The sequence below is a fragment of the Rhinolophus hipposideros genome, assembly GCF_964194185.1.
Source record: "Rhinolophus hipposideros genome assembly, chromosome: 2".
Lineage (NCBI taxonomy): Eukaryota > Metazoa > Chordata > Mammalia > Chiroptera > Rhinolophidae > Rhinolophus > Rhinolophus hipposideros.
Genome location: NC_138048.1, coordinates 110,231,937 through 110,249,876, shown reverse-complemented (window position 1 = coordinate 110,249,876; position 17,940 = coordinate 110,231,937). Strand labels below are relative to the sequence as shown.

Genomic DNA, 17,940 nt, shown 5'->3' with positions numbered 1-17,940 from the left:
ATTGATCAATTTTGAATTAATTTTGGTACATGGTGACAGATAGCAGTCCAGTTTCATTCTTTGAAAGTGGCTTTTGTCACTCAATGTAATAGCGCTCTCAGAGCTACCAAGTTGTGGCGCAGAACAAACGCGTGCCCCTCTCTGTGGCCCAGGTGCCTTCCACGGAATGGCTGCATCACGATGTGTGTGGCCGACTACCAGGCAGGACACCTGGTGGAGTCCAGGTCTGTCAGTTACATGAAGGCAGCTGGGGACAACAGAGTACACACCTTTGTGTGAGCCTAAGTGTTCATTTTTCTGGGATAAATAAATACCCAGGACTGTGAGTACTGAGCTGGAGGCAAGGTGTGCCTTTAGCTTTGTAAGACGCTGCCACCTCCCGTCCTCACCAGGGCAGACACGTTGGCTGTGCTGCTCTGCACCAAGCCTCGGGGTCGTCAGTGTTCCCACTAGCCGGCTAACAGCCTGCAGTGATGTCTGCTGTGCTTTCGTTTGCTTTCTCCTCACAGCTACCGATGCCCAACATGTATTCATGGGCTCATTTCCCACTCACTCGTCCTGTTTGAAAAAGTGTCTGCCCCAGTCTTTTGTTCATTTGCTAACTGGACTGTTTCCTGACTGTGGAGCTTAAAGAATTCCCTACTACACATGGCAAGTCCAGGCCTCGTTGGATGTGAGTCACAGATGTTCTCTGAATCTCTGGTTTGTCTTTTCAGATCTTAACAGGATCTTTCACAGAGCAAACGTTTCTGTGATGAAGTGCTATTTATCAATTTTAACTTTTATGGCTTTAAAAAGAAACTCTTATCTTGTAGATGTGCTTAACTCTTCCTCCTATATTTTCTACTAAATAGTTCACAGTTTTATATTTTACATTTAAATATTGAGTTAATTTTTGTAAAAGTATAAAGTTAAGGGTTTTTTTGTTTGTTTGTTTGTTTTTGGTTTTTGTGGGGTTTTTTTTGCATATAGATATCCAACTATTTCAACATCCTTTCTAGAAAAGACTGCCCTTTCTGTATTAAATTGCTTTATTACCTCTGTCAAAATTCAGTTGTCCACACTTGTGCAGGTGAATCCTGGGCTGTATTCTGGTTTCATGCATGTGCCTGTCTACGTACCAATACCACACCGTCTCCACTACTGTGTCTTAAAATTATTCCAACTTTATTCTTTTTCAAAATCCTCTTGGGTTAACTAGTTTCTTTGAGTTTCAGTGTAAACTTCAAGTCACCTTGCTTGTATGTACAAAGAAAGCCCTGCTGGGATTTTGAAAGGAATTGCACTGAACCCACAGACTATTCGGGAAGCATTATCATCTTTATTATGCCCAGTGGCCCAATGTATGAACACAGGATGTCTGTCATTCCAGTCTTCTCTGATTTCTCCCATCAGTGCTTTGCAGTTTTCAGCATACAAACTCTGTGCATATTTTACCAGACGGACAGCAAGTATATAACTTTTTGGAATTCCTGTAAATGATTTTGTTGTGAATTCTGGTTTCTGATTGTTCACTGATGGTATATAGAATAGTGTTATTCTTTGTGTGTTGACCTCGCATTCTTAAACAAATGAACTTGCTTATTAGTTCTAGGAGGTTTTTTAAATATAATAATGGGATTTCCAATGACAATCATGTCATCTATAAATAGAGACAGGCTTATTTCCTCCTTCCAAGTCCGTTTGCCTTTTATTTCCTTCCGTGTCCTCCTGAGCTGGCCGGAAGTTGGAGCACGCCGCTCAGCAGCAGTGGTGGGCAGACGTCCTGGTTAACAATTTTAGCAGGAGGCACTGGTCTTTCACCACGAACTATAATGCAAGCTGTAGGGGCGCTGACTCCATTTTGACCACCAAAATGATTCAGCTGGCAAAATCTGTTTATGACCAATAAGCGCTACTTAGTGAAATTCTGATAAAACACATTTTCCAATCATTCTTTTTTGAAAAGAATATTCAAATCAACAGAATTCTAGTAAGATAAACGAACACTGTAAGCAGCAGCCGGGAGCAGCACCCAGCACATACCTGGCACTTTCACATACCAAGTGCCCTCTGTCCTACTGCAGGGGGCCAGGGCCTGTGACAGTGAATGACGACCAGCGGGCTAGCTCCAGTCAAGCTCCTGACAATCAGACAGGTAAACTCTATTTCCATGCTAGTCAAACAAAAACCAAGGACGACATTGTTTCAGGCTTCAAGGAGAGTCTTGTGGTTGAAAGTGGCATGTAACTTCCAAGCTGTGAGGCTTTTTCTGGGGTGGGGGTAGGGGTGGGAGTAAACAGATTTGGGTATTAAAGTACAAGTATTTTTACCACTATCTATGAAATCTCTGACAGCGTCACACTCTCTGCAAGTGTTCCAGCCTGTTCTCTCCGACATGAGGTTTCTCGCCCAGAGAAGGGAGCAGGAGTCCTGCCAGCAAAGTGCCGTCCGAGGCCCACATCGCTGCAGCGGGCTCTGCCAGGCCCTCAGCTGTGCTTTGCCAGGGCTGCGCCCCAGGCCTCAGCTGTGCTCTGCCAGGGTTGCGCCCCAGCCCTCAGCTGTGCTCTGCCAGGGCTGCGCCCCAGGCCTCAGCTGTGCTCTGCCAGGGCTGCGCCCCAGCCCTCAGCTGTGGGGGACGCGGCTTGGCAGGAACCTCAGGGCGAGCCAGACCTGCTCTGTCGTGTTTCACAGCTCAGTGCCCCATCAGGCTGCAGGGGTCAGGGTGGCAGAAACTGCCAGAGCGCATTAGCTGCATTCCGCCCGCTCCCTCAGAGCTTCACAATGCACACTGTGTCCTTGGGGTCATGGAGGATAGGGGACAGCTCTGTCCTGTCATGCCCTTGCCAGTCTCGGTTAGCACGGCAAGACCTCGCGAGGCCTTACACAGCCTGACTCAGTGAGCCTTCTCTACAGCCTGCTGGCTTGTCACTTGTATGCACAGATGTGAGGGGGCTGGGGAGCCAGCGGCCTGCGCCCCCCTCTGCCCCCCCACGGAGCTTTCCTGCTTCTGGCAGGAGCAGTCGTCCCCAGTCCTGGCTCTGGGGAGTGCCCAGGGTCCAGGGTGTGACCAAGTCACAGGTGTCTTTTACAGACCTTTCAGTTACTGCAAACACGGATTCAAGAGGAGCAGCAGCTGTGCTGTGGAGACAGGCGGGTCTCCTGCGACCAGGCCAGGTCCTGGCTCTAATACCCACCGCTGCTGTGCTGACGAGCTCGTGTGCCCGGCAGGGCCCTGTCTGTCTGCATGCACAGTATCTTTTGGAGGACCCGTGGGCATAGTGGGAGGCCAACCACAGGAGGACCATCGGGCCGATCTCGGATCTTACCAGGAGGCTGGCACCGGGGGACAGGACGACGGAGCACGGTCATCACATCCCAGCGGTCTCAGTTTGGTAGAGAAATCAGACTGCAGGCCGGGACAGTTGCCAGTTACCAGGCTGGAAATCCACCGTCCCTAGCTCAGCCCCAGACACGTGCTCCCGACAAGTCGGTGCCCAACAGTCCCTCTACTGGAAGGAAGCAAACAAGAGCTTCTTATGGGGTCGGCGTCGACAAGACGAGAGGGGAGAGGCTGGGGCATGGTCCCCGTGTCCACTGCACTGCCCTCGCCCTGGATGGAAGGCGTCTGAGGCCACAGGGGAAAGCCAGGTGTGGGCCAGTCATCAAGAGTCAGAGAGAATGGCAGAAACACGGGCCACCCACCAAGGGGCCTGCTGCTGCATCGCTGCATCGTTGAGTCCTGGCCCAACGCAGCTGATGGACAGCGGGCACAGAAACATGCTACCCGACCGCAGGGCCAGGTGAGGGCAGGACGACTCGCCGACCACGCTGCCCGTAGGTGCCCCTGGGTGTCAGAGGGAGCTAGGCGGGCAGCACAACAGAGGAGGGGCAGCCCGGGGACAGACGCTGCTGCACTCGCAGAGGCTTGTGTGGGTCTCACGTGACAGTGACTCCTGAGATGCCCCCAATGAGCTAGGAGATGCTGAGAAAAGGAGCTGCTGAGTCAGGGTTATGATGGCAGCCGCCGGGTCTAGTAACTTACTTTGTGACCACACGCTCCCGCACTGCATCCGCCTCCTATAAACTCCCGTGTGGGGACGCACAGACCCACTGTGGGTCTGCGCTCCCTAAATCTCAGGGCCCCCACCAGCTGTCCACAGGCGAGTGCCCCCATGACACAGCGACAGGCCAGCAAAGACGGGTGCAGATGACAGGATCGGGCACTCAAGACCCAGAATCAGGCACTCGGGACCCCAAATGATTATAAGAAGGGACAGGCTTAGCAGGGGGACCAGAATTATACATCTTTATACAGCAAAGCTAGAAGATATAATTTTTAAAAAAAGATTCAATTTACAAGAACCTCAAAAAAAAATCAGAGGTGGGACAGATGTAAGGAAAGGTGGTAAAATCTCTATCAGAACTCTGTGAAACACCTTCAAGAGACATTAAAGAAGGCCTAAGAATTAGAGAAACGCACCATGCCCGTGGACCTGGACCCTTAGGAACTGAAGATGCCAACTCTGCCCAGACGGACCGGCAGACTCAGTCCCACAGACAAAGTGGTTTTAAAATGCACGTGAAGAACCCCTCAGGGGGGCCGGCCCGGTAGCTCAGGCGGTTAGAGCTCCTTGTGCTCCTAACTCCGAAGGCTGCCGGTTCGATTCCCACATGGGCCAGTGGGCTCTCAACCACAAGGTTGCTGGAAAGGGATGGTGGGCTGCGCCCCCCGCAACTAAGATTGAACACGGCACCTTGAGCTGAGCTGCCTCCCGAATGGCTCAGTTGGAGCGTGTCTTCTCAACCACAAGGTTGCCAGTTGGACTCCCCATGGGCTGCACCCCCTGCAACTAGCAGGGGCAACTGGACTTGAAGCTGAACTGCGCCCTCCACAACTAGGATTGAAAGGACAACAACTTGACTTGGAAAAAAAAAAAAAGGCCTGGAAGTACACACTGCTCTCCAATAAAGTCCTGTTCCCCTTCCCCAATAAAATCTTTAAAAAAAAAAAAAAAAGAACTCCTCAGACCAAGCGTAGCCAAGACATGCCTGGGAGAAAGAACCAAGTGAGAAGACCTATTTACCGACAGCGAGGGCAGTCAGTACGCGTGACGGGGGCACAGGAACAGACCAGCAACTAAGGCCAGGACAGGCAGACAAAGATGAGGGCACGTGCGGTGCTCGTCAGGGGCTGGCAGGTGCAGGAAGGGACCCCGAGCCCTGCCCCATGGAGACCACCCCCAAATCAGTTCCAGTGGACTGGGGGTCTATGCGACAAGACGACAGGACACTATGCATCACGTGGGACCAGGACAGACTGACCTGGCGTGAAAATCTCCACGTTCCAAAAAGACTGATATACTGCAGCGCGTTACAAGGAAGATCTGTTAGGAGAGAAAAGGGGCCTAGAGAGTAGGCATGGATATCTGCCCTTCATTTAGTCCTCGGTGTAGACTGCCCACGGAGAAGCGGGCAGAGTGCTGGCCAGGCACCAAGCGGCCGATGAATGCACCTGAAGGCAGCTGCCGTCATCAGAGAGGAGGGAATGCAGGTTTCAGTCACAGGCTGGACACCAGGACGCTGACACACATCATAACACAGACCTCACCGCGAAACCCCCAGGCTCAGCCACTGCTCACACACACGCTCACACTGGTCCCCGAGGTCGGCCACATGCCCACTGGAGCCCGTGCTCCCAGCTCCAGAGCAGAAATTCTAACTAAGACTCTGATCAGACACTAACAGCATCAGCATGTCTGAGGAGTGTAATACACAGGACCGTAAGGAGGGTGGTTTTTGCAATGCATGCGTGATTTCATGTCAGGAATTCTGTCCACATCATTAGTCAATTAGCGGAGGAACTCAAGCACACAAATAATAAGAAACAAAAACTAACGCTGACACTGTGAGTACCGTGTGCCAGGTACAGTCCCCCCCCCCCCGCAGCCCTGCTAGGAAGGCATACCCCCACACACAGGGCCGGGGGTCACGGCTGGGAAGTGGGGAACTGGGACAGCTCGGGGCAGGCTTGGGAGCCCTTCCCTGAGCACTCACGTGCTGCTTCAACAGCTGCTGGAGAGGCACTTAATAAAACTGCACAGCCACCACGGGAGGGGAGGGGAGGAGAGGGGAGGGGAAAAAGAGGGGGGAGGGGAGGGAAGGAGGTGAGGGGTGAAAAGAGGGAAGGGGTGAGGGAGGGGAGATGATGTAAGGTAAGGTGAGGTGAGGTAGGGAGAGGAGAAAGGTCTTGAGTAAAGATGTCTACACCCCAAAAGCAAAGCATTGATTTTGACTCTGTCCTTGTGACCCTTTTGGACTGGGGGTGGGGTGGGGAATGCAGAGAGCTCTTAATTCTGGCTTTTATGACAACAAAGGAACATAAATGGTAATCTGTGCCAAGAGAAATGTGGGACTCAGAATTGTAGATAAATACTATAACGAAAGAAAGGGTGTTGTGCCATTAGCTTGGAAAGCAAAGGAGGCTGAGCTGAGCTGAGTACATGAGATTTCTAAGGAGAAACAAAGGCTGGCCGGCTATGAAGGAGCCGGCTAGGCCGGGGCCGCTCTCATCTGCGTGGACCCCGCATGGACCTGATCTCGCTTGCATCCACTCCCGCGCCCACGGAGGGGCCAAGCGCTGCTGCGTGTTGGGAATGTGTCACCAGGCGCTCACATAGCAGTAGGACCAACATGGTCACCTCGGGCATGCGCCCAGCCCCCGTGCAGCACTGCAGAGGCCACCGCCCCTTGCTCCCTGGCCAAGAGGCGCAGGCCAGCGACCAGGGGTTGCCCGGGACCGTCCCTCTGGCAGACGTGGGGCTGTGGGTGCTACAGTGAGCCCAGAGCTCACACACGAGGAGTAGCCACAAGGAGGCTGGCCACCGTCCGGGTCTGCCAGTCAGTCAGGGCAGCTGAGGCAGGCACGCGGCCGGCCTCCTGCGCTCAGGCACCTCGGCAGTGGTCTTCTCACGTGAGGGGACTCAGCGCAGGCAGCAGAGGCCGGGACCCGTCACGGGTGCCCGCCCTCCCAGGCATGGGCCCAGGGCCCTGTCCTTGGTGGGTGTCTTTACGGGGTACGCACAGGTGAGAGCCCCTCTGGAGTCAGGGGGTTCTTTCCTAAAAGAGACACAGGGTCATCTCGGCATCTAGAATACGAGCAGCGTGACACAGAGATGTGGCAGCACTGCCAACAGAACAGCCCAGTGACGGCATGCAGCTGGGACGCAGTGCCAGACAGCGAGTGGCTTGCCCAGCACATGGAGGGCTGAGGACGCGCTGGCAGCCCTAGGCAGCCCGGCCCAGGCCCCAGCCTCCCCGCCCACCCTGCCACATGCACAGGGGCCAGGGCCTCGTGGTCCAGCCTTGTGACCGCAGGGCCCAGAAGCTTCCAGCCAGACCACACTGCTCCCAGCCCAGCCGGTCCTTGTGCAACTGCCCACAGCACAGGCATCGAGTGTGCAGGTCACACGTGTTTCTGTGGGGTCCGGTTGTGACAGGTGGGGACCGTACAACACGCTCCAGTTCAGCTGCCTGCTGGCAGGTCCCCTGGAGGCGTGGGCCCTCGTGCTACCGGATCCACGGCAGCACAGGCAGATCCCACAGACTCTTGGCCGCGTCGGGAAGCAGGCTGGCCTGGGCCAGCGGGTCATGTCTTTCAGTGAAGTAATAGCTGAATAATCATGTTATACGACACTGACAAGTGGCATCTGCTCGAAATAAAATAGTTTTTAAAAAAATAGATGCTAAAGCAACTAAAACCATTAAGAACCTTCCCAAATAAAGGACAATAAAATTGAGAAAAAAGGAGAATAAAAATAAAGACAACAAATGTGAGTAACTCTAAGGGGAATAAAAATGAGAACAGAAAAAGTAAGTGATTCAAGTAGTTGAAAGTGGACAATTTATAAAGGTTAAGAAGGTAGAGACAGCACGAGAGAACTGAAAATTAAAATAAATTCAGGGGGGAAAAGCAAGACAATTTAGATAAACTAAAAAGACCTTTTATTCAAGCCTAAAGACTACAAAAAATCAGATTAAAAAGCTGAGACTACCATGACTTGGGAACTGGGCCCAGCACCATGTGAAAACGGCTTTGATAAATTGGGGTGAACTTTGATAAAGCGGGGTGAAGGCTGGTGCCTGGGCCTCGCCTTCTGGATGGACTGGGGCCATGAAGACCCATCGTGGACACAGGTCAGTCTGGGCCTGGGGACAGACAGGCTCCAGAAACCAAGACGCTCAAACCTGTGGTCTGGCAGGGCTAAAGCCCCCCCCGGCCCCCCTGCCAAAGGCCCTACCCTGTCTCCTCTTGGGTGCGAGCTGCCCTGCCCACTGACAGTGTCCTGGGAGGGAAGCCGAGGCAGGAGTGGGAAGAGCCAGGGGACAGCGAGGGGGCAGTGGTGGGCCCATTCCCAGGTGCCCCCAACTGCGCTAAAGGGTTTGAACTTGTAGTCAGGTGTCACCCTGCAGGAAGAAGCCCTGGGCACAGTGTGAGCCCCCAGGCGATCCCCTCCCTCTGCCAGACACCCTGGGGGAGGGAGGGGAGAGCTGAAGATGAGCCCTGGGCACAGGAGAGGTCCCAGCAGACTCAGCAGAGGAGATGGGGAGCAGCGAGGTCATGACCTTCCCGCAGCAGTGACCGCACTGACTAGTGGGGGAGGGGCATGCTTTTCCCAGCTGACGCTCCAGATAAGATTTAATCCCCTGACTTCAATCTCCTGATGGACCCTTAATCCGAAAACCTTGCAGCGGCCAACACATTTAATTTACTTGCAATGGGTTTGGTTCGTTTTCATTTACTTGTGTGTTGGAGGAAGGTACAGACAGTGTGTGACCCCCACACCCCCCAGATGGTAGTGCCATCGCCAAGACGCAGAGGGGGCCTTACAAAGGCGGAGGCCAAGAGGACATCCGGAGAGATCTGGTCCTGTGGCAAAGGGGCTTGGCTACAGAGGGGCCTGAAGTTCATGGCCGAGAGGCTCCCCACCTGCCCAGGCTCCCCGCCACCCCGCTCAGTCACCGTCTCAGCACGCCTCCCAGATCCTCAGCGCCAGGGGCTGGGATCTGCACATGGGGGACGGGGACAGGAGGGGCGCGGGGAAGGTGGTGATGCTCGGAGAAGCCCAGCCAGGCACCTGTCCTGGAGACAGTCGCTGTGGACGCAGCCAGGGGACAGGCCAGCGCCCCTGCAGTGACCCCAGCCCAGCCTGAGGCAGGGAGCTCTGGAACCCAGGGTGTCGCCTGCTAGAGCCAGCTGTCTACTCCCAGACGCCACTCTAGAGGCTCAGGGGCAATTTCAAGCTCAGCAAGCGAAAGACAGTTAGTGCTCAGTCGCCCAGACTGGCGGCTTGTAAGACACGCGGCTGTAGCAGCAGCAGGATGCTGTTGAAAAGCAGGAGGAAGCACAGAATTAAAAGGCAAGTGCTGGCAGCAGTGGACGGCCCCTCACACACCGCACAGGTGGACACAGGACCCCAGAGGCTCCGAAAGACGCGCGGACAGGGGAACAGAGGACCCAGAACCCCTGCCCAGACCCCCAGCACGGGGGCAGGAGCTGCAGTCAGCGGGCTCCTTCTCAGCATTTCCAGACACACCCGACCGCCTCGTTTTGCCAACGTCTCGCACTGTGTGTTCCGTGACTAGATTGTCAAGTGCACAGTCAGGCTCTTAGCGGGTCCCACACTGCCATGGGGGCTCCCTGGCAGGGGTGCGGCCACGGGGTGACCCCTTCTCCTGTCGATGGGGTCTCACCGGCTGAGGAGCACCTTGCGTCTGCAAGGGGACATGCGGTCTCACAAGTCTGCGCACGGACACTCTGCGCACGTCCAGACGCACAGCACAGCACGCACGCCCATGGACGGCACAGAGCTCCACCCCCCATGCCTCACTGCCCCTAAAGGTGCTTCCCAGCTCTGTCATCTGGGACGCCCGGTTTGCTCCTGTTCTGCACATAAGACCTGTAGGTGTGTCCACGGGGCTGTGCCCCCAGCGTGGCAGCACCGTGCGCTGTGCCCAGAGACGCTGCTGTCATCCGGCTGCCGCGTCCCCACACCGAGGCCCAGAGTGCTGGCGTCCAGAGCAGGGGTGGAGGTGGGCAGCACGGACTGCCCTTTCCCAAAAAACTTTTAAAAACTCCACATTCGGTTCTGTGCATTCTCGTTACTCCGTCTCAAATACACCGTGTTCGTGTTCGGTGTGAGCAGAGGCTCTAAATCGGGTGTTTTCAATGGCTACTAGCTGCCGGCGCACCACTGCTGAGCACTCTCCCCTCCCGGAGTTGTGCCGCACGTAGCACTAGTAGGAAAGGACACAGAACAAGGCCAGGCCCCCTCCCCCAGGCCTCTTCCCCACCCGGCCAGCACCCACCTCGCACACAGGAGGATGTGTTTTACATAGTTTTTTTCCCTTTTAGAGCCTGTTGGATTGTTTTCAATGAAGGCAACCCCCTGCTACATACACACACCTTGGTGTGGGGGCTGCATGCTCAGGGGACTTAGCCCCTGAACCCAGGCTGGACACGCGGCGTGAGCAGCCGGTTTCTGAGCTGGCCACCCACGGTCTCCGGAGCTCGACCCCTGCCCCCAGCCAGGCCCCTGGGGGGGGCCCAGACACAGCCCCTGGCCCCCCCGCAGATAGCCCGTGTTCACCCCGTCTCGGGCGAGCGAGCCCTGAGGCATCGGCCGCCTGGGCCTCTCCCCGCTGCTCCCTCTCGCCGCCTGAGCCCCCGCGAGCAGGCCCCGTCTCACCAGGTCCCTTTCCTTTTGCTTTTCCTGAGCCTCCTGCTTGGCAGTGGGGCGGAGGGGCACTGCCTAGCGAAGGGGTGTCGCTGGGTGTGCAGGCACACACAGACCCAGCCCTCAGGCCGCACCACACGCTCCCATCTGACTTAACAGATCGTCAGCGGATACGCGCACGAGCAATCACTCAGCTAGGACTCGCGCAGCCTGCACCCGCCGTGGCCAGAGGTCACACGCCACTGCACCCGGAGCCAGTGACCATCGCCCGCCGTACACTTTGCAGCCAGTCCAGGGGCTGTCACACTCACGTGCCATCAGCACCACCTGGAAGGTCTGGGAAGTCACAGAGCACGCCCCACCAGGGCCCTCTGGGGTGGGGTTGCTGAGAATCTGCCTTTCCGGCAAGTTCTCAGGTGGGACGGATGGTCTAGGACCGTCCGGAGACCCACTGCCCTGTGCTCCTCAGGAAACACTGCAGTGGCGCTCAGGGAAGGCAGCCCTGTGCTCTCTGTGTGGCACACGCAGTGCCAGCTCTGCCTGAGGAACGGCCTGGCAGCCACGCTCACAGCACTGGCCTCTGAGGCCCCCACCTGAGCCAGAGTGAAGATGCGTCTTCAAGAGCCCCAGCCATGGGGTGCTCGGGACCGCAAACCTTCCGCGCATGGAGACGATCTGCTGTAGCCGCTGGGTTTCTGCTCTCACGTAGAGCCTGGGGCCTCACACAGACTGCACAAGCCAGGGACACGGGAGCGGCGAGGTCAGAGGGCACCTGCAGGAAGTTGGCAGGCCCAACTCCCATCGTGTGGCCTTCCGTTCCCAGAGGACTCAAGGCCAAAAGCGACGGCCATGCTGTTAGGAGGCCAGCCCGGTGTTTCCCCGGCCAGGTCAGTGTGAGAGGAGGACGTGCGCACTGGGGACAGGCGGCACACACGCCCCTTGCTTTGTGTTAGGACGCTCCTCTGGGAAATGCAAAGGGCTCCTACCAGCTGCCTCTGCAGCGTGGTCCTTATGTTACTTCTGGAAAAACTCCAGTCAGCTCTCATAGGCAGGGAAATCCACATCCCAGGACACTGGCCGGAGAGTGTTTCTCATCCCCTCAGGGCAGTACGTGGGGTGTAACAACGCTTTTACTAACAGGAACACGCATGGTGGTCACGCCTGAGCGTCTCAGTTTGGCTACCACGTAAGGTGACCGAGTGGTGACATTATCCTTGTCACGGGGTCACATGCCAGGTGCCACAGGAATAGACTGTTAAAAATTGTATCAAAATACATGGGGACTTTGTCCAAGCATAAAAGAAATGTTTATAATCATAAATGTGAAAAACACTGAAATTTTCGAATGTCCGATCCTAATGAAATGGTAAAAAAATTTCCCTTTCTTCATACTGGAAGGTGGGTGAGAGAGAGAGCCCTTTAGAAATGTCATGAGACTCAGGCAAAGGCTGCAATTGGAATGAACTGGAACCTAAGCAAGGAACACTCCACAGGAATTACTTTCACAAAGAAAAAGGCTTCTTTTGTTCCCAAAGGGGAAGTTTGGTAAGAAATTATTCTAAAATGCGAAATAATTTATAATCTGAAGTGTTTACATTTACTTCAGTGAACATGGCCATGGACCCATGTTTCCTGGAAAGCTAGTTAAAATACAAATATTAAATATTTTATCTATGAAGGGCAAAAGACTGTTTTCTAATAGAACAGAAATCAAATTCCATTATGGCTTTGGTCCTGGAAACAATTTTCCCAGCAAATCTGAACAGGCGCACAGACTCTGCCTAGATACGGCCCCAGCGGGCAGCCCGCCGCACAGATACTGCCCACATTTGATATTCTACTCATTACTTGTTCAAAGTATGTTCACCAGAAGGATCCACAGCTCACGGAACACCTTAATCATTTGTAAGGCAGGCAAAAAACGAGATCGTGTTATTTATAAGCTGCAAAACGCAGGTGAGTTTTACAAACATGTTTAAACTAGTATATGTTCATTCCACATCTGCTTTTCCAGAAGGAATCATGTTCGCTGGCCTTCCCAAAGATAAAAGAATTATGTTATTTCTTAAGTAAGTATCAAAGTCCAAAAGGGCATGTTCTCCATACAGTAATAATACGCAAGTATTAGCCTTCTCCTGACACGTGGCATTCACGAGTGGAAGCCAGCAGCTCACCCGTTTACCTGACGGGTCAACATTGGCAACCAAAAGTCATGCTGGGCGCTCAGGGCCCCGCGGGTGACCCACGTTTCTGTGGATGAGAATCACATTCCCACACCTGCCCCAGCATCACCGACGACAAACATCTGAGAAGTTAATGTTCATTTTCTTCCATAGTAACACTTCTATTATAGGTTAACAGTTGACCTTGACCCTTGAAAGGAAGCACATTTCTAAGACAGGGGCCTAATGTAAATGCCGTCACCTGAATGTCTAAATCTGTAAGCACAACACCATTTCCACTCTCCTGTCCCCAAGAAAGCACTGCGCACTGCGACGACCTGTCCCCACCCCAGACTCAGCCTGTCCCCCTCGCCAGGGCAGGCTCGGCCAGCCCCCAGCACCTCTTACCTCAGAACAAAGCGGATGGAGGTCCGGCAGGGCCGGTTGGAAGGGGCTACCAGACAGATGGTCACTCTCCCGTTTAGAGAAGATGGAATGCTAAGGAGAGAATTAGAGTGGTGTTTTGTTCTAAACCGAAGGAGGCTACAAATCCCATTGGCCTCAGGTTGGAAACCTCGTGACATGGGACCAGGCACATGCGACCTACTTTTCGCCCAGCTCCCCTCGTGCTGTTGATGGGTGCGCCTGGCACGTATGCGCTGTCATTTCAATGTGTCCTTTCCCCAAAAGGGGCCACTGCACAAATCGGCATGTCTGCGGGACATGCAGCCCTTGGAAAAGGAAGGGGTGGGTGGGGGAACCTGAGGGCCAGTACTGATCAAAGTGCAGCTCTTAATGTCACTGTGCTGTCAGCTGCCTGCCTGTGGACGAGCCACCCGACGCACGGCGGGCTCGGTCCTGGGAATGCAGCGGACACTGCTCCCACCAGGATGAGGTGCCTGAAATGGCCCCACTGCCAGTTCGCCATTGTGATCCGGAGCTTCGGGGTCCAGCCCTAGAAGCCAGCCACACACATAAGCTTCGACGGGGGGGCCCATGCGTCCTTGACAGCCAACCTCTCAGGTGTGAGGGCTCTGATCTGGACAGCAAGGGACGGAAGAGTGGAGCAGGACCCCGCAGCCCCAGAGGACGTGCACAAACGTGCACAATGCTCGCTGGCCCACTCACCAGCACCGGCACTTCTGTCCCCAAGCAGAAGAAAGTCGCCCTCAGCTCTACTTTTATGGAGTTGCCCCCCTGACCTCAGCACCTCACGTGAAATCAGGTAGGTGCCGGTAAACAACAACACAAGCGGAGAACAGTAAAAACACGGTGCAGAGTGCCACCGCTGGCCAGGAAGCCAGGGAGCGAGCTGCCGGGGGCACCGAGCTGGCTCCTGCGGCACCACAGCACAAGCAGCGGCTTTCTAACGCCAGCAAAGGCGCAGAGAGAAAGGGGCTCACGCAGGCTGCACTGATGAGTCAGCCTGACGGTTCCTTATAGGAAAAAAATAAGTAATACAAGTACTAGACGCTTATTTACAGAAAAGCACAGAATGTGTAAAAATTAACCCGTAATTATCCAGAAAGACGACCAGTGACAGTGACTGTTCAGACTTTTTTCCAGTAGGTGTGTGTTACTGTATTTTTAACAAAAATAAGACCTAATCACCCATTATTGTCCGGTTTTTCTCACTTCACATTACATCCAAAATGTTTTTCTATCTCAGTATATTTAAATCTACATAATAGTGACCAAACCCCCATTTCTGCACAGAAAAATGTAACCAATCTGCCATGCTTGAGTGCCAGCTTCTGAGCTGTTCCATTAAAGTGTTTTAACAACAAACTTCGGGGTGCCTCTTCCTGTCCCGCTCTGGAATACAAGCCTATGGATAAAATTTCTGGGTCAAAGCACACACACTCTGGAAGCTCTGACCCACAGTGCAGATACTCAGCCAGCTGCACACCCTCCCCGGGTGTGACCCCTCCCCGGAGAGGCTCTGTCATGGGTGCCCGACGGCGCCGAGAGGCTTGGACGTCACCAGTCAGTGTCCAGGGGGAGGGTGCTAATGGTGGACGGGAAGCCGGCCCGTCCGCTGTGGCTGGCACTGTTGCCAGTTTGCCCCTGCCAGCAGCTCTCAGCATAGGACCCGGTCCTATTCTTCAGGAAGGGGCAGCAGGCACTTGTGGCTGCTGCTCATACGCGTAACGCCCGGGTCATTGAGGGCCCACGCTCGCCTACCAAGTGACAGACAGGATCAAATGTCCTGAGAGAACGTGGGGAGGAAGGACACTGACCGCAGGGTCTGGCAAGCACAGGTCTGTGGGCTTGACAAGGCAGGTCTGGTGCAAGGTGGGCAAGTGGTGACAGCAAGGCCAGCGGTCAAGGGGACAGAGATGGGTGGTCACTGCAAGGGAACGAGCTGCCAAGGGGTGTGCTTCCTGCTCATGCGCAGGCAGAAGGAGGCAGAGAGAGGGGACAAGGCAGGAGCCAAACCCTTGAAGGGGTGAGGAAAAGAAGCAGCACACGGGGGACACGAGGAACCACGGTCACCGGCTGAAGAGGAGGTGCTGCAGGGTGCAGGGAGGTGCTGCAGGGTGCAGGGACCCCAAGGGAGATGAGGTGCTGCAGGGTGCAGGGACCCCAAGGGAGATGAGGCAGTACGGCCCCGAGGCCGAAGAGAATGGGGGGATGGTGGCATCCAGGGAGGCAAGCTGCCACTGAGCTGAACGCTGCTACGAGTCCAAGGCCAGGGCAAGAAGTGAGGACGTGACGTGGGCAGTTTGGGGGCGGGAGGCCGGGGAGCCCTGCGCCGCCCAGAAGCCAGCACTTGGCGCTCGTGGCCTCGTGCTCCCTGGGATGCACTGCACTTCAGGGCTCGGTCACCTCGCCCACAGCTGTGGGTTGTCTGTGGCCATGTCCTGGCTTGTACATGGGGGCAGACGCCCAGACCACTGGGCACGTGGGTGCCAGGCAGAGGGGAGGCCGAAAAGCAACGCAGGGCTCCTGGCGCAGGTGTGGGGGAGGGGCCGGGAGAGGGAGCGGGCAGGGAGCCCAGCCAGGGGCCCCTTGGCTCTTGCCTGGGGTGAGCCGCAGCCTGGCCTGGGGGTGCCCCCGGACCCTCCTCCCAAGTGACCGAAGAACCCTGGTCAGTCCCAGCTCTGGTTTCCATAACTGGCCTTGCTCTTGACCACAGCTGAGGACGCGCCAGTCATGTGAAAAACACTGCTGCCTCAGCTCCCGTTCCAGCCCAGAGCAGACCCAATGTCTGCTGTGACGCAGCCCTCACGTGACATGCAGCCCACAGAGACTCCTGGAGGTTCAAATGGTTTTAACCTTCTCTGTGGAAGGAAGAACAAACCAACGATCAAAACAGCATAGGACATGGGCTTACGGAATTGGGTCAAGCACCACGGGATTGCAAATGTGGAGCCCAAACCAGCAGACAACATCTGGGCAGGGTAGGTGAGGCGCTGGTGCTCAGAGGACGGCGAACAATTCAGTCGGCACGCCGGGGGCCAGTGTCCCTTATTATGAAGTCTGGTGACTCTTTAAAGATACGAGTATTTCTCTGACAACCCCTGGGGAGGCGTGTGAACTCAGAGCTACAGAAGTTTGCCTGTGATCTGGATTATGCGTGAGAGAGCTGACAGCAGGCGCTCCGTGCCCCCGTTGTGGCCGCCGGTGAGGGCAGCACCCTCGGTGGACGCTGAAGCTGTGGCAGCACCCTCCTAACAGAAGACGCAGGAGACCGCGCTCGGACAACCTGGACGCAACTGAGGCTGGAGAGTGGCAGTCCTGCAGGCTCAGAGCCTGGCAGAGGCCGGCGCGCAGCACGCGGGTGTCAGGGTGGGGAGCACGAAGGGGCACACGGAACACGTGCACACACGGTTTCCTGCACACGCCCCTGCACACGTGCACTCATGTTCCCACACATACACTCCTACACCTGCCTACACAGGTACACACACATGCACACACACTCCTACAGCCACACGTACACCCTGCACACATGGCAGGCCTGTCCACAGGCCAGGCAGGCGCACAGCGCCTCGTGCTCACTGACAGGGAACCCGGAAAGCCACTGACAACAGCTTCTCCAGCCAGTACGTTTTACAAAAGGGCAGAGTAAAGGTCTAGAGGGGTAGAAACGGGGAACACTTAGGGGGAAACAGTTCTTAGGGTTCCCACGCTCCTCAAAAATTCAAAGGAAAGAGCCATGGAAAAGCATTTCCGTAGACCTGTCCTGCAAACTCAGACCAGCTCCTTCAAACGCCAACTCAACGCAGCGTGATTCTCAGGAGCCAACGGCACGGGGCTCCCATGTCATCACAAAACGGTGCCGACTGCCTTTCTCCGCGGCACTGCTCCCTGGCACTCTCTCCCTGGCACTACCCCCAGCTGACACCACGTCACAGACTGAAGAGGGTAAAATGCAGACGGCACCGTGCGGAATCATCGGAATCATTGTCGAGGGTGAGGCTGACTGTCATATACACTCTTGGTTAAAACAAAACAAAGGAGCAAACAAAAGATCCTTTGTAGCAACTCACCTTCCCCCATAAGCAGGCTCTAGGAGTCAGAGCAGATTCATAGACACCAACGTTCAGACTTGTCGGAGCTTAGAGCATCCCCGAAGCGCTGATTCACGGGAGGCCTGCTGTGGCGCCCACCCACCTGAAACAGAAACACAGGGGACATGAGCTTACAAACGGATGGCCGGTCCATCAGGACCGAGCTTCAACACAACGGCTTTCTTGGATTCAACAGGGCAGCACACGTGTCTTCAGCATTCAAGCACAAGACACGTGCGGGCAAGGAGATGAAAAGCCAGTGAGAGCCCCGCCTGGGGACGCTGCCCGTTCTCCCCAGTGCCGGGTCCAAAAGCTCTTTGGTAAAACTGTACAAACTTTCAAGATTGTAAATAAAACAGTTAACTTGCTACTTATAATATTTAGTACTAAATTTTAAATAACCTTTATGAAATTATATGTCAATTTAAATGCATTGCTGGTTTTCCACTTTCATAGCTGGTGTAATCATCTAATTGAAACCCTTCCCTTTAAGTCGTTTTGTCCAAACAGCTATCTTCTGTACCATCTAGTGTTTTTCCAGAGCAC

The 17,940-nt window shown here is 54.9% G+C and overlaps 1 protein-coding gene across 25 annotated transcripts in view; it reads right to left on the bottom strand.

Moving 5' to 3' along the window:
• Positions 1 to 17,940, bottom strand: part of PCBP3 (poly(rC) binding protein 3) — a 182,174-nt gene that overhangs the window by 41,207 nt on the left and 123,027 nt on the right. For 23 of the 25 annotated variants that reach the window (XM_081066096.1, XM_081066104.1, XM_081066091.1 and 20 more), the window contains exon 2: positions 17,374 to 17,497. In XM_081066096.1, coding sequence (XP_080922222.1) covers positions 17,374 to 17,383 — 10 coding nt within the window. In that variant the 5' untranslated portion in view covers positions 17,384 to 17,497. Of the gene's footprint in view, positions 1 to 17,373; positions 17,498 to 17,940 lie in introns of those variants that run through there. The other 2 variants (XM_081066108.1, XM_081066106.1) reach the window with 2 other exon arrangements.